The sequence below is a fragment of the Triticum dicoccoides genome, chromosome 3A (genome assembly GCF_002162155.2).
Source record: "Triticum dicoccoides isolate Atlit2015 ecotype Zavitan chromosome 3A, WEW_v2.0, whole genome shotgun sequence".
NCBI classification, from domain to species: domain Eukaryota; kingdom Viridiplantae; phylum Streptophyta; class Magnoliopsida; order Poales; family Poaceae; genus Triticum; species Triticum dicoccoides.
In genome coordinates, this window is record NC_041384.1 from 61,718,883 (window position 1) to 61,739,902 (window position 21,020).

A 21,020-nucleotide genomic window follows, 5' to 3' on the forward strand; every position below is an offset into this window, starting at 1 on the left:
TCTTTCCGATAACTTATATCATTGGCAGTACAAATCATCTATCTCTGCAGTGGATAGATTAGTGATCACATATCCATGTGGCTCGCTAGATTCAGACATATATGATTGATTTCCAATGGAATCTCAATTCTGAATCGAAATACAAAATGCAACATACATTGTGTAAAAATCAATAAGTCACCATATGACTTATTGTTGTCGGTATATTTGGTACAACCGACTTAGTGAGTTCCTTTCCACAAGGATTACTCCTACAATGATGGTTATCCATGTTTGTTTGTCATGCACAGTGATTACTCCTGCAATGACGATACATGTAATCATCTAAACGACGGAGTTTAAATGAAGGTTTTGGGTAAAACCAAGATACCGCTCGTTACTACTTGAGCACCTTCACTCATACATATACTATGATGTCTATATCCATAATATATTGGAGAAATTTATTGTGGACAAATCTTATCCATCCATAACTCTCATGGTAGTTCATTCTCTAGACGTAGAGAATGATCTATTTAGACCAAGAGATGATGGAAATGAGATATTGGGACTCAATGTTCCATAATGCCATTGGATCCACCAAACACAATTGGTTGGTACTCAAGAATATCTTTCGATATCTCCAAGGCATCAAACATCTTGTCCTGATTTTCCAGTTTCACAGAAATGTGAACACCAATATTATTGGATACATCGATCAGATCCCCACTATGTCAGATCGTAGACAAGCTTAGTGTTCCTACTAGGCGTGGTAGCCCTCTCGTGAAGAGTCTTCGAGACAGACCTCATGGCTACATCCACCAACTATTATCTCAACGATAATGTTTCTTCTGTTGCCCGGATGCAAACAAGTTACATAATAAGCAATATCACTATATTGCATATCTTGCAAGTCAAATCATGCAACTGATTTGTTCACAAAGTCTCTACCAACTTTTACATTTCAGGAATGTGTACATGGAATTGGTATATGACGACTTTGGAATATGCAAGAATCAGGGGGAGTATCTTCCTGAATTGTTCCTGTTCAAAGCATCATATTATACTCTTTTTTCCTTCATGAGTTTACTATACAGGTCTCATAAAGGTTTTTAATGAGGTAATATCAACATGAGATCATATGTCATACTTTCTGTTTTTCCCCACCGGGGTTTTCGGGAAAGTATATATGACATATTTATTATCCTCTAAACTCTATGAGTTTTCTCGTATTGAGTTAAAAGAGACAATGACCATTATATGTTGTACCATTTTTTTCTTATTTTTTCCACTGGGTTTGAAGGAGTTTTAGCAACATATCAAACTCTATACTCCTCATATTTTTTTCACAGAGTTTTTGAAGGAGACTTTATCAAGATGATGGATATACGAAAGGACAAGCAGTAATTAGGGGGAGTGTTAGGATTTAATCAATTACTTGATTAAAGATTAATCCCTGCATTAATCCCCCACGTACGGTTGCCAGTTTGACAACCGACATGGCGGTTCCTCGCGTCTCTCCGAACAGACGCCTCCCACAACTCGTGTCTTTTCCCATTGTATAAATATGTACTCCATCATGACTAAAGAGTATACTTGAATCACTTTGCCTTGTCTCTCGTTCTACTCGAAACACGAGCCAGCCCGCACGCGGGTGCGCCACCACACGTCCACGGCAACTTTTGGCACGGCCGACCGGGAAGCGAGCCCCAACTCGCTCGCTCAACTGGTCTCTGCATGCCAAACCGGGGGCGTGAATGTGATGTGACGTGAACTCGACCCGATGCGCACCGGTGGATGTGAAAGTTATCTCAAATCTCACCTTGCCTTGTCAAGCCTTTTGATTGATGACAAGACAGCACGAGTGTGCTAGTCTAGAGTAACTCTTCCTTCTTTAATTTATCGTTGCGACGTTGCTGCGTCTCGCTCCCCGATCACTCATGAGTCTGCCCTTCAATCCCGAATCCAACGGCTGACACAAACTAGTACAGTACTCCTAGAGAGACAGAGGGGGGCTCGCGTCGCGTGGCAGGCGCGCTCGTGATCGAATCTTTTGGTCTTGGTCCAGTGCACGCACGGCCATGGGCACACTGGTCACTCTCTAGCTCACTCTACTGGGATAGCTTTATCTGACACGAGGAGCAGCCAACCCAACCCAACCCGGCAACCCGCGCACTCCGTCGTCCAATGCCACTCTCTGCCGCCGCTGCTGCTGCTACCACCTCCAACTCCTCTCCCTCAGCCCTCGCCGCCGACGGCTGATCCTGGTCGGGGTTCGCGCGAGGGGACAGCCGGGCAGGAGCCGCGATGAAGATCCTCGACTCGCCCCTCATGGGCGAGTTCATCGGCTACCTCAAGTCCAACTGGGGCGGCAACTCGCGGGTGAGCCAGCGCCGGCGCCGGCTGCGGCAGCTGGTGGCGATGGTGCGCGGGGTGGCGGACGCCGCCGAGGCCCGGGCCGCGGTGCGGGGCAGCTCCCTCCACCGCTGGCTGCAGCTGCTGCGGAAGGAGGCGCTGCGCGGGCAGCAGGTGCTCGACGCCACTACCGACCCCTCCGCCGTCGTCGGCTCCGCCAAGAAGTTCCTCGCGGGACTCAGGTCCCTCTTCGTCTGCAGCGCCGAGGTCGACCGCCTCACCGACGCCGTCGACGCGCTCGAGCGCCTCGCCGGCCCCGGCGCCGACCTCGACATCTTCCTGAAGGTGCTCCAGCTCGACGTCGCCATGGACGTCGACGAATACGCCGTTCCGGCCCCGGCTGGCCCCTTCTCGGCCACGCATTACGTGGACCAAGGCAGCTACGCCGTCGCCACCGCGCCGGGCGCCAAGAGGAAGCGCGCGGGGAGCTCCGGCGTCGACCAGGCCGGGGACGGCGACGGCGAGGCCGCGTCCCACTCCCACGGCCGGGGCGCCCTCGACCGCGCGTACCGGCACAAGCGCCGGGCCCTGGCGTGCAAGCGGCACACCGGCTTCTTCCCTCCGCCGGCGGGGCCAGACCGCTCCGTGGCGGTGGCGATGGCCATGGCCAGGGTGCGCCGCCGCATCGGGACGCCGAGCCTCGGGCGGCCCTTCTCCCGGATTTCCTTGGAGTGAAGTGAGGATCGAGCAGCAAGTATGCGATTTCTCGTGCATTTTCCTGCTAGAACTGCTGAAGCAGATCAAGTACCCACGTACTAGTTTCGTCCTCCTAGCTAAGCTACCTAAGGCTGGTTGTAATGAGTGGTAACATAAGTTAGTATCATGCATATGATACTACCTTTCTAATGCATAGTACTCCCTCCATTCCCTTATCCAGTGCGTATTAGTTTTTTGCTAGAATTCCACAATGTAGTGCGTGTGAGCTTCTTTGGACAGCAATTACCCTCAACTGTTCACAGGAGATGCAACCACATCCACATGCATGTGTACAGAGTGTGTGCAGGCAGGGTTTTTGTGGTCCAAAAGTACAACTCCAGGTCATGCTTTGGTTTAGGAGCTGCAAACCATGCGCACTACATATTGAACCAGAGAGAGTATCATCTATTAGTATCATAGATGTCTTTATTTATTGTCATACATGACACATAGTAGTATATAACATTTATTATGATACGGTATCATAATATGATACTCAACCATCTCTTTCTTTATTTAATCCTATGCCACCTCATCAAAACTGCCTAGTTGGCATGCATGATACTAGCTTTGATACTCCCATTACGACCAGCCTAACAGAATTGTTCAGTTAGCTTTCTACTTAGTAGTTAGCTGCTCGAGATTAAGTACCGTAGTACCACCAGTTCAACATTTATAACATGATGAAATTGATGGTGGATCAGTTTCGTTCCTTCTGGTTTGCAAGTGCCCCCTCACATTTTACTCAAACTTGACCATGAATCTGACCAGTATGAAATCCAAGTTATTTATCACAAAAAGTATACTACGAGTACATCTGAAATCATCTGCTTCTAACTATAACCTACAATTACATATTATACCCAGTAGTACAGTTTGTTCATCTAAACTGGGACCAACCTCCCCTCGGAAACTGCTGGGATATCCAACTTACTTTGTGCACTTTGTACTGCATCATCATAATCAGGGAAAACCACTGACTGAAGCGAAGGCGCAATCTTGTTAACCCGAAGCCATGTTGCTTCCCACAAACTGTTCTCCCCGACGCTGCTTGTCGTCGATAAGATCCCGCTCACTTTCATCGCCAGCAGTATGTTCTTGAGTAGCTCTGTGGCGGCCTCTTGTAACTTCTCAGTCCTGCTGCTCCCTCTTACTTTGGCTTTCATGAGCTTCTCTATCATGTCCAGTACTTCCAACCACAGCTTACTGAAACCGCTGTGTGCCGAAAGATCATTGAGTGACTGCAAGGATAGTTTGGACAACAGCTTTACGGCATGCAAGAGGGACGCCTCCATGTTTCTATAATGCTTTGGCGAGAAATTCTCCGCAATCTCTAGCAATTCATCAAGCAACTGGAAGACAATGTCGAATGACATCAACCACGCCGAAGATGGAACTGATATCCCATCAGCTACTAAGCATCTGTGCAACAATACCAGAGCATGATCCCTCACTTGTTCTCTCTGATCTGTGCACACCTTTCGTAGCGCCTGGACTAGCCGCAGCCACATCTCAGCGATTCCTTCCAGCATCCTTTCGGCCTCTCCACCAGCTTCCTTAACCTCATGTGACCAGCGTGCAAGGCAATTCACTGATTCAGCCATTAGGTTCAAAGCATGGATAGATCTTTCAGCGGACCCGAGCCGAGACCCTGCAAACTGTCTTGAGGCCTCCACTGAAAGCACAAAGTTGGCAGGTGAGAGGTGTGCCCCCTCAAACATGATGTAAATCAGGGCTTCAAAACCAGCATCGGAGGCATCTGGATGATGAGCAGTGACGCAGAGCAAGGAAATGATAGTTTGCCAACCCAGCTGAGACTTGATATGTGTTGCATTATCCTTGACAAGGCATGCGACCTTCTGGGTGATGCTCTCGCAATACGCATCAGCCACACGAGCATCAAGTTTCAAGATTAACTGAAGCGACCTCAGTAGATCATCCACGAGGTTCTCCTTATACGGAAGCAAACGCTGGCAGATGTCCAGGAGGCCAAAAACAGCTTTCTCCACCAGATTACAGGGCATTACTGTGGACTGAACAATGTGAGTTATGTGCTCATAAACATCATGCCATAAGAGGACAATCCTGTCTCTGTTGTTTAATGTGACGGCAATGATAAGCTCTAAGCAGATGACTGCATTGATTTCAACATCTATTGAGCTCGTGATCTTCTGAGGTCGGCCTGCTGCCTGAATGAGGGCTCTTGCCAGATTCAAGAGCGAGTCAGCCTGTAGGAATTTGCTCTCGGTGAAGATGGTACCTATTTGGCACTTTTTTATGGTCTCTGAAGCATTCCTCTGAGCAGCAAGTTGCTCCTCTGTTGGCTGGAACCTTGGCTCTTCAGCATCTAAATACAGTAGTTGGGTGAACCTCCCCATCAGCCCATATGTTTTCTTTGGCTCAACTTGAGAAACTTTGGTGGGCAATGAAGCAGAGAAGGACTCCTCATCATCCGCTGTATCGTTGGTGAGACAAGCAGGAAGGAGACCTATCTCATGAAATCTTAAAATGCAATCTACAATTGTCCTCCATCCTCTGTTTATGTGATCACCATGAGTCGCTGCTATAGTGAAAAGAGCCTCTGTTGCCATTCTAGCTTTGGTGTCCTCACCAAAAGCTGTTGCAGGATCATCACAGGAAGCGATCGACAAAATGGTGAACTTACCAAGTGCCACAACAAGATCATTCAGCACATCATTAAGATGATAGGATGCAGCCAGCTTTGCCACTGACAGAAACCCATCAATGCATCTTGTAAGAATCTCTTCTTGCTCAACATTATCAAAGATCACTGAGATAGCAGCAACTGTTGGCCTGGCCATGATAAGGAACATGTCATGATCAAGAAAAGGATAGGAGTGACAAGCAATGTAAGCTGATGCCCTCTTTGACTTAAACATCAGATCAGCCCAGCGGCTGAAAGACATCTCTGAGCATCCAACTCCTTGCTCGGGAATGGTTTTGATTTCATTTCGACAAATAGAATAATATAGCTCAGATAAGAATTCCCTTGGAAGATCATTCCCACCATTGATGCGGCGATTGTTCCTAATAAAATCTTCTTCTGACATCTTATTCTTAACCCGTACATTGTGTTGGTCCGTGTTGAGCAAGATTACTGAATACGACAGCACCAGGGCAGCATCCCGGTTAACGAACAATTCTGGTGACTCTTCATAGTACCTATCAGAAAAGGCCTCAAGAATCCTTTGTATCTTCTGTGATTCACCAGGCAGACGAAAGGTTTCCAAGAAGAGCCTCAAGGCAGCATCCAAGTTCAACTCCTTGAAGTCAAAGGTTCTAGAAAATTCATGAAGGACCTGAATGGAGAACTCGTCATGATTCCCCAGATAGTCCCCAAGAAGATTCTTGTCTAATCCAGGCGAGTAGCGGAAAAACAGGGCAACACTTTGTGGATCAAGTTTTTCAGGCAAGAGATGAGCAGCTTGCAGGTACTCAAAGCCCTTCCTTTTATCCCTATTAAAATGTTCAACGCCAACCATTAGCTTTCTCTTGATGCTTTTCTGCTGGTTAACAAATCTAACCCATTGATCAGGATCATTAATGTTCTCACACTTTAATTGCCAAAAGGAAAAATATTCACTTAATTCTTGCACTGACTGCTGGCAGTGCTGAGGTGAATTACCAATCCTCTCTGCTATTGCCTGAATGACAGCAACCAAACCATCCAAAGCAAGCACATTTAAAGTTGACAAGGTACTCTCCTCAGGGAATGCACTTTTGGAGAGAACATTAACCAGGTCTTCAAAAACATTAGAGCACTGTAAATCACAATCCATATTTGTATACATCTCAACCATAAAATCTTTCTGCTGGCAAAAATCCACTAGAGTCTCCAGGGCAACTTCCTGCTGCTGGTAACTAGCTCCATATCTACTCTGGGTTAGCCTAAGGATCACACACACAAAGAAAGCCTCAATTTGCAGCTTCAGTTCCCGACGTAAATGGTAGAAGAGTGTAAAAATAACACTGCATACAGTCGACAGAATCAAGGGGCTATCTGACAAGCCAAACTGCATTAGATTGCGGAACAGTTCATCTTGTACAAAAGCCAGTAGTTTTGGGTGTCTCTGTATGGACGAAGCTGACAGCTCAATAGCAGAATTGATCAACCCCAGAGCAAAGAGTGGTATATCCTCATCAAAGTCGATTGGATTCATATTTGGGTCCACCTGACTGTCTTCTGCTATGTTCAACAGAGAGCACAGAAATTGCAATATTTCTACCATGCAAGGAACCCCAAACAGCTCCATCATAGCCTCGTCTTGCACAACACCAAATTCACCTCCAACCTGATCCTGTGAGCTACTCAAGCACACAGAATCGCTCCCATTCCCCATTTCGCTAGCACTCGAAACTTCGTTCTTGCTAGCAATCTGCATAAAAACTGCTATCATGAGTGTAATGCATTTTAACTTTCTAATTGGGACATATGAGTATTGTTAGTTGTTAGTGCCAAAATGTTTCTTTCTAAATTAACTTGATAAATATCTTGACTGAAGGCCACTAAAAATTGAACTCAATATTTTTAGTTCACAGGAATGGAAAACTGAACTCAAATTCACAAGGTCAGATTACGTATGCACGTTCATTCTTTTTGGTACTAGTACTTGTACATTCATTCATCTACACTCCTATGTGAGCAGCCGCGAGTTAAATTATAATGGTATAAGTGGACGAACAACAATTTCGACGTTCTCAGTGCGCATAAGTAAGCAAATAGCAACACCTTCTGGTCTTCAACCGCGGTGGGATCAATGTCGGGCAGGCGGGCAAAGACGCACCGGACAACCTCCTGCATGGTCTGCCGGGACACGCGCTGCAGCAGCTCCCCCTTGGCGCCGGCCTGCTGCACGACGCGGAAGCAGGTGCTGACGACGTCGCAGACGTGGCGGTTGGAGAGCGCCCGCGCCGCGCGGCCACGCACGCAGGCGAGCAGCACCTGCAGCGCCCTGGCCAGGACGGCCTCCTCGGACGCCGCGTCGGTGACCTCGAAGCGGCACCCGGCGACGGCCTCCACGACGGCGGCCATGGCCCGGTCCGCGCCGGGCGCGTCGGGGCCGACGAGGTCGAGGGAGAGCACCTTGCAGAGGGACGAGAGCGCGGCGCCCGTGGCGGGCGCGCCGGCCTCGTCGGAGCGGACGACGTCGAGGAAGGGGCCGAGGAAGAGGAGCGGCTCCACGTTCCGCCACCGGCGCGGGCCCCACGTGGCCGCGGCGCGGCGGAGGGACTTGAGGCCGGCGACGAGGGGGTGGTCGAGGCGCTCCTCGTCGCCGCCGTAGCGGACGTTGCGGCGCATGATGGCGAGCACCGCGGCGACCTCCGACGCCACCACGCACGCCATGGCCGCGCGTGACCCGCTCGGCGACGGCGGCGGCATGGATCTGTGTGAGTGCGCGCGGTGTGCCGCGGTGGGGGCTACGGAAGGAGGCTCAATTTGGTGAAGGGATCTGCGGAGGGGGCGGTGATGCGTGATCGTGCAGTGTTGAAGGTTCCGTTTCTTTTCTTTGACGTTTACCCTTTTTCCAAGTCGAAGAAAGTGCACGTAGGAACTGAAATGTTCGCGTTTGGCTTCAGTCCAAGCTGTTGAGTTGACCGGTGATGCACACGTACATGTCACGTTCACGCGTGGACTTTGTGACTCGATCTATCTCTCCACTGTTCTCTTGTTCACTCCCTGCTGCGAGTACCTCTTGTAAATTTCTCCCGTATACGTCCGTTTAACGGTTTTATGTCCGGACGTGGTTCACGGACATGATACGCCAGAGAGCAATTTAACGGTAGTTACAAAGTACTCTCTTCGTTTCACAACATAGTGCGCTCACGCGTCCCGAGATCTAAGTCTGACCATAAATTTAACCAACGGAACCGATTGCGGCGGGAGCAAAAATTATACGATTGGTTAGTTGCATGTCTGGACTCCGGCAAAGCTCCCCACGTTTGTCTCCAAATTACAAGAGAATATGCGTTCGGACCGCCCCACGGATCAATACAGGACCGCGTTGGATGGATTTCGCAGTCTGAACAACACGGTCCAGATGGATATGGGCGGTTTACTGGTCCGACTTGGAGATGCCCTTAGTACCAACTCTAGAGCCCAATATATAAATGAATACACAGCAAGGTACGGATCCGCATGTTGAACCGACGGGAAAGATTTCAGGTGCATATGAGCCTGGGCTCCGAAACGAATATCTGCATATGAAACACATATTTAATTCTAGTTTCCAAATATTTTTTATTTTTCTCACCATTGTGTCATGAGAATAAATGATTTGGATAAATTAACATGTTATCCCGAAGCATTGCAATACCGCTGTACAAGATCTCGTGTCCATGTTGCCCCTTCATTAGTGGCCTTCATAAATAGGACACTATCATTTGCAAATAACAAGTGATTCACCGCATGACTCGTTGACGCCACTTTCACACCAGCATTAGCCGCACCATCCCTCGTTAGTAAGCATGATAAACCCTCCGCAACCAATAAAAATATATAAGGGGATATGGGGCACCCTTGTCAGATCTTATGGAATGGACAAAATTCTCGAGAGACGCCACCATTAAACATGACTGAGAAGGTTACTGAGATGACACACTCATAATCATCTGCACAAACCTCGGAGCGACACCAAGTTTCTTAATAATTGCTTCGTAATATCTCCATTCCACCCTGGCATATGTCTTCATCACATCTAACTTTAGAGCACAATGGAGATTGATCTTACTTTTCTTTGTTTTCTTGAAGGTAAGACACTCATAAGCTGAAATAATATTCTTGGTAATTAGACAGACATGAATGAAGGCGCATTGTTCTTGATAGATGACTTCTGGCAAAATTACCTTCAACCTGTTAGCAAGTAATCCATCCGGTCTCTATTATAAGACATTTTGAATATTTTAATATGAACTACACGCAGATTGAAATGAGTGTACAAACACACTAAAACTTGTCTATATATATTCGATTAAAAAATAGAACAACATATAATAGTGAACGGAGGGAGTATTTAGGAATCAAAATTTCCATGTCGCCTAGGTGGGAGCCTCCAATTGGATGGAGAGTTTTTTTTTTGAGAAATCCAATTGGATTTTTTTGAGACAATCTCACATGCTTGATTCATCGCCCATAATGTTTACATGAAGAAAATCAAGATTTACTGGTTGTCCTAATCATACATGACGACCAAAGTCTAAGGACAAAGCATATCTAGCGAGATTGTGAGCCTCAAAATTCGAGCTCCTAAACTCATGAACTACTTTACATGAATGGAAAAAGTTTGCACGAAGTATTATTTCATGCACTATAGCTCCATAGCCAGCCGTCGAGTTCTTCTTCACATCTTCAACCACCCTCTTGCAATATGTAGCGATTTGAATGGAGTTCTCATATAGATCCTCAGCCGGAGATTGGCCTTCCCTTACTGCTATTGCCTCTAGTGTGCTCACATCCGTGATAAACTCAAGTTTTAAGATCGAAGCACCCAAAAAAACTCCCATGTGGTCTCGACATACTGCTCCCATAGCACCAAACTCCCCTAGCTGGGATACAGCCGCATCCACATTCATCTTTGCATGACCCTCTTGCGGAGGCATCCATGTATGTTGTCCCAAGCTAGCACGCTTCGTAACACTGCCCCCTCCTCTATCGATCATCTCCAAATCCCTCAAAAAGGAAAGTATGAAAGAGTTAGTAGTAAAAGGACTATCAAATATCTCTTCATGTATAGCTCTCCTTCTTGCTCGCCAGACTGCCAATTGAATGGGAGAGTGGTAGCAGGTCCCGAATTTTGAGGAAAGTATCGGCCCAGCCCAGTAGTCCATGGCACGGTACACGCCACATGAGAAAGTGATGACCAGATGGTGGAGTCCTCCTAATCGGCGCTTCAGCGCCAATTTTCGGCCCTAACGCCCACTAAAAGATGTCCTAGGCTGAAGCCCATTAACACTTCCATTGCTCGCCCGCCTCGTTCCGCTAGTTGCCCCGTCCTGTTTCATTCTTCTTTCAGCCAGCTGATTAGCTCGCCTTGACCGTTGACCACTGATCGTTGACCATTGATCGTTCACTTTTCTAAAAACAAAATTTGGGGATTTGTAATATGTATGCTACACTTGAAAATGTTCATGGATTTGAAAAGGTTTCACATGTTTGAAAATGAAGTTCAAAAAAGGGAAGTGTTTATACCCGGCGCACCGGCCGAACGCTCCGCCGGTTTCGCGTGCGTCGTGGGATTTTTGTGCGATCCAGCGATCGTACGCAAGCCACGTGTTCTGCCAGGCCCACCCCACCCCACCGCTGAAGCATCTTCCTTCCTTATCCTCTCACGCGTGTACCACTCATTTTTTCCCATCTCTTTCTCTGCTGCCATATCCCAGCGCCCAGCTTCTCGCCGCCGTCGAGCCGAACAACACTCCCCCTTTAATCCCAGCAATGGCCGCTAGCTGAGAAGCAAGCCAGATGCGAGGGCGTCATGCTTGGGAGGTTGGGCGAGGCTGTACGGGGGGACATCGTCGCATGCTCGACCTGTCCGACGCCGATGCTTTTTTTTATCAACGGCGGACTCCTACTGCACGACCGCGCCGCGTGCCGGAACCGGCGACGAACCATGCTGGAACCAGTCATCCGTCGTCCTGGAACCTGCGCCGGGTGGCCTGCCGACCATGGCGACTGCGCCCGGTGGTCGGCAAACGGAGACGATGATTTTTTGTTGGAATCATTGTTTTTGTTGGAAAGAGCTCCAAAATTTGCTTCCACCGTATTTTGTTATTGCTAGGTCCATTCAAGTTTTTGCTACCACCATCCTTTGTTTGCTGGAACCGGGGCTCATCTTTTCCTAATTTGCTACTACCGTGTTCTTTTTTTGCTGGATCCAGCCAACTTTTTTGCTACCACCATCCTTGTTTGCTGGAGACGAGGGGCTAGATGAGCGTGGTGACCATGGATGGCGAGGACGGGCAGCGCTGCTCCAAGCAACATTTGGCGAGGACAAGCGGCGCAGATTTTTGTGTTACATGCTACAACCGGCAATTAAAATTGCTACCACCAACGTCCTGTCTAGCTACAACCTCGTTTTGATTTTGCTGGAACCGGCTCATGTTTTTGCTTTCACCTACCCCCGCCCCAAATCTCCTCCCATGGTGTTTTTCGCTGGAACCGGCGAACGATTTTGCTACAACCGTTTTGATTTTTTGTTACTGCCTGTGTGTCGAATTCTTGCTACATCCGATCTTCATGATATGCGAGACCCAGGACTGTGTTTCTTGATGCAACCTTTTTGTCAGTTTTTTGTTACCACGGGTGTTGACGATTGCTACATTCATTCTCACGAGATGCTACATCCCTGTGTTTTTCCGATCGATTATTTTTGCTACAACCATGTTTGATTTTGCTAGAACCGAAGTCAATTTTTGCTACTTCCATCCACGGCGGCGTTGCTCGACGGCGACGATGGATTTTTGTTGCTGTATCCGTATCGGAGTTTTGCTACTACCAGAGATGTCAGTTTGCTACTAACAGAGTTTGCTAAGATGGTGGTAGACAGCGAACACAATGGTACTATGACCTTGACGGCGATGTGGAACCTGCGAGTAATATGCTGGAACCAGGTGGCCTGAATGCTTCGACCATTGCAAAATGAGCTTCAACCAGCGACTTGAAATGCTACAAGCGGCAAATTTGGTTGCTGGAACCATATATAGTTATTTTTTGCAAGTTACTTCGTCATCTCCATTGGTCCATCGACTGCGGAGATAAGCTGTAAGCAGGGGACGGCGGCGGAGCTGCAGGAAGGGGATGATGGCGGAGCTGAGCTGCAAGCGGGGGATGACGACGGAGCTGCAATCATCAACGAGGCGGGAGCTGCATCTGGTGGCGCGCATGAGGATTTTCCATGCTGGAACCGGCGAGGATTCATGCCTCCATGGATCAATTTTTGAGCGGGGAGAGGAGATTGCGTGAGGGCGGCGAGCGGTGGTGAACGTCGGCGAGCCCGGCGTGCGGTGGTGCTTCGGACTCGGTCGCCTCGCGAGGGATTATGGCGGGGGTCAATAGCGCTGCAGCCTCCTGTAGCTGATGTGCGGCGCTCGCTGAAGAAGAAGGACAAAGCGGGGGAGGCATATCCGATGGCTAGCAATCATTGGCATCGCTAGGAATCCTACGATCCTAGGTGGACCGGCCGAATCGTTTGGCCGGTGCGCCGGCGCAGAGTATCATCCTTCAAAAAAACTTTAAAAAATACGGATACAAAAAATAAAAGATCACATATTTGAAAAAATGCTAATAAGGAAAAATGTTCATGAATTCTAAAAACAAATATGAAATTGAAACATTTGTGGATTGAAAACAAATCACAAATTAAATTGGAGGTGGGAGGAATGGTGGTGGATGACCGGCGAGTGCGTGGCGAGTTTATAGGAGGAGGGAGGCGGGCTCTGATTGGTGGACGGATGGGTGCCGCGGATCGATGTGATATCGGCCGTCCGCCGCGGGGTGCGATGGACGGCCCGGATGCGCCTTGGCGCGGATCGCTGACGTGGCGGAAAGACGATGGGCGGGGAGCTGACGGGTTTTGGCCCACGCGCGCGTATTGGAGTTTCACCGTGGCGGGAATCGGAGTTCAATTTTCGATCGACATTTTTCCTGCTGCAAAGCACTTACTACTTGTATATTTCCCCAAGGTAACGAACCATCATTGGATAGTTGAACTTCATGAGTCAACAATATACTTACTATGGAGTTAATCTACTATACATGTGGGATTCGCTCTTAATTCACGATATCATCCTCGATTTCATGACATGCAAAGCCGTCGAAGATAAATTCACAACTTTATTTGATCCCATGGAGCATGGACAGGCTTCAAATTCGACGGGTCTCGGTGTTCAGTCTCGGCATCATAGCGAAAATATTCACCGGGCTGCTCCCTCACTCCACCTTCCTTAACCCGAATTCGCAGCCTCCCCACTCGACTTTGATCATGATGAATTATGGATCGCTATCTCCCTCGCCTCCACTTACCCGTTTTGTTCCTAGGAGAATAAGTGAGAGGGGACAGGAAATAGCGCATGAAGCTGCCCTCCCTAGTGGCGCGGGTCCATGCCCTCCTCATCTCCTCTCCCGGTGAAGATCAGTGCCTCCGTGCCCTCCTCATCTCCTCTCCCGGTGAAGGTCAGTGCCTCCATGCCTTCCTCCGCCCTTGCCTACAAAGTCTGCAGATACGGCCAAACACGTACTACCTTCGTCATGGTTTACAGGTCCGTTAGGCAGTGTAGACACGTACGTGTTTACAAGGCCATTGCCTCAATCGAACGCCCCCAGGTCTGTACGTCTCCCAAAGCGTGGTTATTTCCTCTCTTAATCCCCAACCTTTAGTAAACAGATGTAGGGCAATCCATGGGAGAGGGAGCTCGCTGATCGGATGACGATGTCCATACCAGCTCATGGGAGAGAGAAAGTACTACTGATTTCCCGAAACTACATCTGCATGCACGCATGCGAGTCGAATTAGGGGGTGGAAACCAAAAGTGTTGCATGTAATAACTGCTTGCGTTGCTTTGCTAGAAAATCGTGTGCGTTGTCCATGCGTTCTGGTCGAGGTGAACTATAAACCCGGACAGAGGTAGTACCGCATAACAACCCATTCTCCTTCACTAAGTATCCCTTCATCCTGCTTAGGGCCTGTTTGGTTCTAATAAGTCAGGTAACTTAATACCAGTGACTTATAAGTCACGCCTGTTTGGTTGTCATCTGACTTATAAGTCACCTAACCACACCTTTTCACCTTGCTTTTTTATGTAAAGGTGGTGGGACCCACGCAAAAGGGGGTGACTTACCAGTTTTAAGTTGGGGTGGAGCAACTTATGACTTATAAGTTGGATATGTTTAGCAAAATAAATCATTTTTTTTTACTTTTTAACTTATAAGTTGATAACTTATTTGAAACCAAACAGGCCCTTATTTTATACACTAGTGAAAAATGAAAAATGACTAGCCACAACTTTCGTGATATCACCGATGGCAACATCCTTCACTGACAGTTGTAGCATTTTAGTTAGAACGCTTGTAGCATTTGTTGTCATACTGCCACAACATTTTTTGTCGCCGTTTGTAGCATCCAGCCGTGCCGCTCGTAGCAAAATAACGACCGAGTTCTAGACACACCCTTTCCAATATCCTCCATGCCTGCCTAGCAAGAACAGCTAGAATGAAGATTTCAAAATCTCTAGAACCCAAGTCTCCCAGGGGGCGAAAGTCCCACAGGCTACAAGTCATTTATGCAGCGAAATTACACGAGACGTGTACACCCATCCATGACACACATCTACGACTCTATGACAAACGACAACGGAAGCATCTAAACACTAGTAGCCGAGCAAGCGGGATCGGCAACAATTCCATGGATCCACTGGACTAGCCGCTCCTCTCCCGCCATAATACAGGCAGCAGCAGGAGCCAGCAGAACTTGCTCCACAACAGACATCTAAACAAACTGTACAACGCATGGAGAGAACCGCTCCCCGTTCCACCAGGGAACCGGTGGCATGGCCACAGAAGAGAACAGGGGTGTGCTCCCTCCCTGTGGATCGTCGCCGCCATTCCTTTGCTCCTTCCCTTGGATGGTGGGGCAGAGCGGTGTTCCGGTCCGGCGGTCATATGCTAGCACGTATTCGACGAGGAACCGGCAAAAGGAGCGGGCTGGTGCGACGGCCATCGGACCCGCTCTGGGGGGCAGGGCGCGGGCGCGGGGTGCGCGATGAACGTCGGCACGTCCTGTCCTGGCATCAGGACGGATACGCCTTTGGAATACACGGGCATCTGCAAAGTCACATATAAACGAAGTAGTCAGTAACAATGTGTATGTACTGAACTCACAGCATCCAATGCGACAATGCTAACATGAGATGCCTTGGTGCAGTCAGGAATAGGGATGTCATAATTTCATGATCAGTTGTATTTCCAAAAAAATAATGTGCTGGTAAAGAGAGAAAACAGAATATCAACATAAACAACGCGAATAAGCCCAAGCAGTGTAAAATTGACACAAATAATGATAAATCACCTGTTGTATGTCAATATTCAGGCAAACAAGTTCCAGAAATGGCACAAGAGAACAGAAGATGAGTTTGAGTTATCAATGCCAGGTCTACCAGAAGTCTGTTCTAGCATGTTGCCATTGCTTTAGAGTTACTAACTGATTCTGAAAACCCAAGTCCAGAGAATTCTCATATGCACAGTACAAGAGCAACAGCTACAACCTAATCACTGAAGTAAAAAGTTACAAAAACAAAACAAAAACATTTGAATTTCCATCATCCAACATAATATATAAGAAAGAGAAATTTGGAATCCATAAAATCATTGTCAGCAGCAATGAGTGAAATTTGGAACCCATAAAGTCCTTGGAGGAGCACCCAACTCCACAGTTATTCATGTAAGCAAGTTATCTTTATAAGATAAGTTTGTTTACTTGTATTAGGGGCAAGCATCTTTGATATAAGGGCTGGCACATCTTTTGGTTGGATTAAGCAGAAAAAACATGACATACTTCTCCAGTCTTCTGCCCCCAGCCCCTGAGTTGTGGCTGCCATCCAGCCATCAAGACACCTTTGCCACTTGGTTCCAGGGTCATCTCGAGCAGATCCCACTATGGTATGCAACTTGAATAATGCAAGAGCTGATCACAAGATAATCTGGAATTGGGTGGAACTGGAGCCCCTACTACGCAAGAACTGAAATTTATCTGAACTTGGATGGAAGCTGGGACTGATGGTCCAGATTCAGTAACGATCATGAATGACTTGTCATCAAGAAATGAACTATATACATAATAGCTGGATGACAACCTTCCTCGCAGACAATGTGAACAAAGCTCAATAACCGATGCTGTTCTTGACAAACACATTATGAAAACATGGAAGAAGCTTTCATATGACACTTCAATACTGCCAATATTGAATCTGTATGTATGTGGTGACTTTTACTTGGCACGTTACACAGCTATACAGGGTCTGCAACAGGTGATATATCATTTTGTTTTTCTATATCATAGCGGAAAGGTGATTTGGCAAATTTCAGAAAGACTACAGAAAAATACTAAATTTTATATTTTGGCGGCGCTCAGTCAACCTCATTCTCTTTTACAATATCTTCCAATCAATATTTCAAACTTATAAAGTATGCATGAAGAGTTCCTCATGAATAGCACACAAGATTGTTCTTGGCCACCATTTGGTTACTACCAGAAACAGAAGCTGGTGCTAGACACAAGGACACAAAAGGTCATGGAAGTACAGGTGTACACCCAATTTTATTTTATGTTCACAAAATACCCACGTATTTATTAGGTACATTAGGCGTTTATACTACAGATCGGCAAGATACTTTGTACTTATTCTCAAATTATTTCAGTCCATACCACTCCTTAATTCACAACACTAACTGATCGCCCGCTCATTCATTTAGCACGCTGCACGTCAAACCACTCATCCTCTTGATTACAGAAGCCCCTAACGCCTCCATCAATCTCTCAGCGAACAACAAACAGGCGGCACAACTAAGGTTATGCGGGGTATGCCGACCAGCGGGAGCACGAAAGGAGCTTAGTCATGCACCACCGAGGCAAACCGTGTGAGCATGGCTGCAAACAGCTCATGGTACGGTGCAGCTAGCGAGCAAGAGACAACCACTTATTTTTGTGTGAAGTGTAGCATCAAATTCTAAGGGTTAAGTCAAGTTCTCAGACAATGACACCATTTATGCTTTGTACTTCAACGCTCCTCCCATTCCCATGTCTAATTAATTGATCTCTCTCTTAACTTCCATGATGGGGTGCACTACATCTCGAAGTAAATTGTGCTGCTGGTCCATCTTAGTAACAGGAGGTTCCACACTTCACAGTGAGCAAACAATGGTGACCACACCATCTGGGACCTGCAGGGTGTGGCTGACGAGTTTTGGATGGAAAATCAACATTGCAAACAAGAATGTGACTTAGACCTTGCTGTGAGGTGCAGACAGCGGTGGGCCTTGTCTGTTCCACACTGTCTGCCAAATCCCCCTCGCAATTCCATAACCCATGATCTTAAATAGCGACCCCCCTTGTCTTCTACCACTACTAAATATCACACCATACAAAATGGACAAGAATGCTGCTATAAGCCATATGAAGGTGCCAACTGAACTTAACCACAAGGCAGAACACAGAAGGATAGAAATGAATTACGTACTACATCAGAGAGATCCACTCGCGTAATCAATCTACCCTAGCTCATCTTTCCTGAACAAACACCATGTGGCCACTTAGCACAAAGCGACCCAAATAATGGCGAATGATTAACTGTTGAGACAGCAGCAGCTGATGATAGGGGTAATCGGTAATCTGACAGGAGAAATCGATGTGGCTAACGGCTTAACAGAGACTTGTGGGGTTGAAGCAGTGGGACACCCCGACCGGGCTAATTAAATGAGCTGTGGCTTAACAGAGACTTGTGGGGTTGAGCTAGCAGTAGGACACATCCCGACCAAGATAATCAATGAGTTGTTTCCGAGTTTGGACGAACGTAACATCAGTTCCACTGTAATGGATGGATACGCTGCCATGAACTACTGACGAAGATGAGCTGTGATGAAGTGATGAACCACATCAGCAAGATCTGGTCTGACGCTGCGGATCAAAATTTGCTCCTTTGATGTGTATGTTAAGATACTTTCAGAGCCGCCGTAAAAATGGAGGCAAGAAATGGGCGGTGGCAGCAGAGCTTTCTGTTGTCCGTTCCTGCTTGGGCTGCATCCTCCTCGGATGCATCCCTCCTAGCCCTAGCCATGGCCGCTGCATCATGGCGGAGTCGAGTGGAGTGGAGGGATGGGGGAGGGGCGAAATGATGCGCAATCTGGGTCCGTCTCAAGTGCGCAGACACAGTGACACACACACGCACGGTGAGCAGTAAAAGCGATGCGGAAAGGGGAAAAGGGCGACCGACGGAATCATGAAAAAGCGGGCGCGAACGGGGAATGGGGCGGCGGCGGAGCGTGCGGGAGTGGCAGTGCCGTGTGGTACCTCGGGGGACGCGCATCCGGCGTCGAGCTTCCTGGCGGCCTCGAGATCCGCGGTTGGGGGTCCACCGCGGCGGCGGCTGCGGAGGAAGCGGAGGAGGATCCCTCTTGGTCCACGGGGCGGCGAGGGCTCCGGCGGGCCCATGGGCGGGGCGCGGAGGAAGTGCTCGAGCACGGCCATGGCGAGGAACATGGAGACGAGCATGGCCGTGGCGACGAAGCCGAAGGAGACGGCGCTGACGCCGCCGTCCAGCTGCCGCCACCGCATCTCCTCCTGCTCCTGCGCCCCCGCCCCCGCGCCTGGCCACCACGCGGCCGCCGGAGCCATCGCCGGGCCGCCCTCCATGGCGCACGCGCGCGCAAACTGGCCCGGTTACTCGCTCCCCACCGCCAACGCCGCCCGCCCTCTGTAGGCTGTGGCTCTGTCCGTCTCACGACGCGTGCGGCGCCATTGCTGCTGCTGCTGGGCTTCTCGTGCCTGTGAATCGAGTGGCGTGTCACGAGTCACGAGTCACGAGTGAGTAGTGAGAGTGGAGTAAAGAGCTCCAGGAAAGAAGGAAGGAGAGGAGCGGAGTACGGTTCACGCGATCCTTTTTGTGGTGCGAGACGAGGCGAGGCTTGGGCCCCTTCTCTTCTCCCTCCCGAGGAGGTTTTGATCTACTCTAGGTGCGGGTGCCACTCCCGAGAGCCTCCATCAAGCACCGCGCAGTCAACAGATCAAGCGGGGTGTTGCGATTTGCACGAGGCCGGATCTGATGCCAGCCATTCAGTGCGAGGTCGGATCACACCCGTGCAATGCAACTTTGGTTTGTTTGGTTGTCTACTATGTTCATTGTTTGGTCTGTATAGCACGAATCTTAAAGCATTTCAAACAGACTCGCTAGGAATGATTGGATCAGCGTTTCCGTTTAGTCAACCTCAGGCAATATGCAGGGGAGGGGACGCGATGCCAAGTTCATGCGAGCAGGGGGGATGACGCGTGCTCGCGCACGTTTCGAAAAAAATGGTGGGAGGAATTGGGTCACCTCTTGTCTAATCGATCAATCTGTGTAGCCACCCTCGGATCACAACACAGACTCTCCGTCCAATCACTCCTTCGAGCTCTTCGTCCCGTGCGGATCATAACCGACGAGCAGGTAAGCGGCGCGTCTTCTCCGGTCGGCGGCAGACGTCGGCAGGGATTTGTTTTCCCTCCTCTTCTCTGACATGTTCCGCACCTCCACCCGGTTGCACCAATGGCTGTAAGTTCGATCAATCCCTCCTCTCTAGTCGTTCTAGGTAGATCTGTGAGCATGTGATAGGAGTAGATTTATGAGTATGTAGTAGCATTGTAAATTGTCAATATATGAGAATGCAATGTAGTGGTAGCTAGTGGTGATGGATTGGTAGCATGCTAGGTGTTGCTCGTATGCTTTGATGATGTTCATGTTGTTTTCCATGTCGGCAAGGATGATATTATGGTATTACTAGGCTGTGAATCAAAGCATGTGTAGAAGTTTACAAGTATGTAGGTGTGGTAGTGTGTTGAACTCCATGGCATGCTATGAGCTTGAAGATCAGTCATAAAGTGGTGTGTTGAACTTTATGATCCATGTGTACTATGTTTACTGTTCACTTGTATTGGTCTTTCTTAATATCTGTGTGTAGTGTGTTTCACTAGTCCTGATGTTAACGCTTGTAGGACACGAGCACGCAAGAGTTTAGTCGGTTCATTGTCTTGTTCGGGAGCCAATTATCGCCGTCCTATGTTGAGGACTCCTAGCCTATGACCGAGGAGCAGGTGCCTCCGGATTCAGATGTCTTCGAGGGGTCTGCTAGGCCTCTAGCATATGTGTTGGATGTACCTAATTCTGTTGTT

The 21,020-nt window shown here is 48.4% G+C and overlaps 2 protein-coding genes across 3 annotated transcripts; both read right to left on the reverse strand.

Annotated features, from left to right (window-relative positions):
* Window positions 1-3,854: 3,854 nt before the first annotated feature.
* Window positions 3,855-12,990, reverse strand: LOC119271944 (ARF guanine-nucleotide exchange factor GNOM-like). The gene is made up of 4 exons (XM_037553575.1): window positions 12,829-12,990; window positions 12,603-12,722; window positions 7,841-8,758; window positions 3,855-7,487 (listed from the first exon to the last, which is right to left on the reverse strand). Exons 1-4 carry the CDS (start codon window positions 12,988-12,990, stop codon window positions 3,975-3,977), a joined length of 4,713 nt encoding a protein of 1,570 aa, XP_037409472.1. The 3' UTR covers window positions 3,855-3,974.
* Window positions 12,991-15,310: 2,320 nt separating this feature from the next.
* Window positions 15,311-19,846, reverse strand: LOC119267139 (proline-rich protein 18-like). 2 transcript variants are annotated; one of them, XM_037548467.1, is made up of 3 exons: window positions 19,740-19,846; window positions 19,167-19,640; window positions 15,311-15,925 (listed from the first exon to the last, which is right to left on the reverse strand). In XM_037548467.1, exons 2-3 carry the CDS (start codon window positions 19,506-19,508, stop codon window positions 15,767-15,769), a joined length of 501 nt encoding a protein of 166 aa, XP_037404364.1. In that variant the 5' UTR covers window positions 19,509-19,640; window positions 19,740-19,846; the 3' UTR covers window positions 15,311-15,766. The 2 variants fall into 2 exon arrangements, with proteins under 2 accessions (XP_037404364.1, XP_037404363.1); XM_037548466.1 differs by having other exon boundaries at window positions 19,167-19,819.
* Window positions 19,847-21,020: the final 1,174 nt, after the last annotated feature.

What these genes read in the sequence shown, in the direction of transcription:
- LOC119271944 (XM_037553575.1), bottom strand. Translation starts at nt 12,990, where the DNA reads ATGCGCGCCACCAGATGCAGCTCCCGCCTCGTTGATGATTGCAGCTCC. An exon ending in GGACCAATGGAGATGACGAA is followed by an intron (nt 12,723 to 12,828) that starts GTAACTTGCAAA and finishes CGAAGCATTCAG; the next exon opens with GCCACCTGGTTCCAGCATAT. An exon ending in GTAGCAAACTGACATCTCTG is followed by an intron (nt 8,759 to 12,602) that starts GTAGTAGCAAAA and finishes GTGGAGAGATAG; the next exon opens with ATCGAGTCACAAAGTCCACG.
- LOC119267139 (XM_037548467.1), bottom strand. Translation starts at nt 19,508, where the DNA reads ATGGAGGGCGGCCCGGCGATGGCTCCGGCGGCCGCGTGGTGGCCAGGC. An exon ending in CCGGATGCGCGTCCCCCGAG is followed by an intron (nt 15,926 to 19,166) that starts GTACCACACGGC and finishes GTGACTTTGCAG; the next exon opens with ATGCCCGTGTATTCCAAAGG.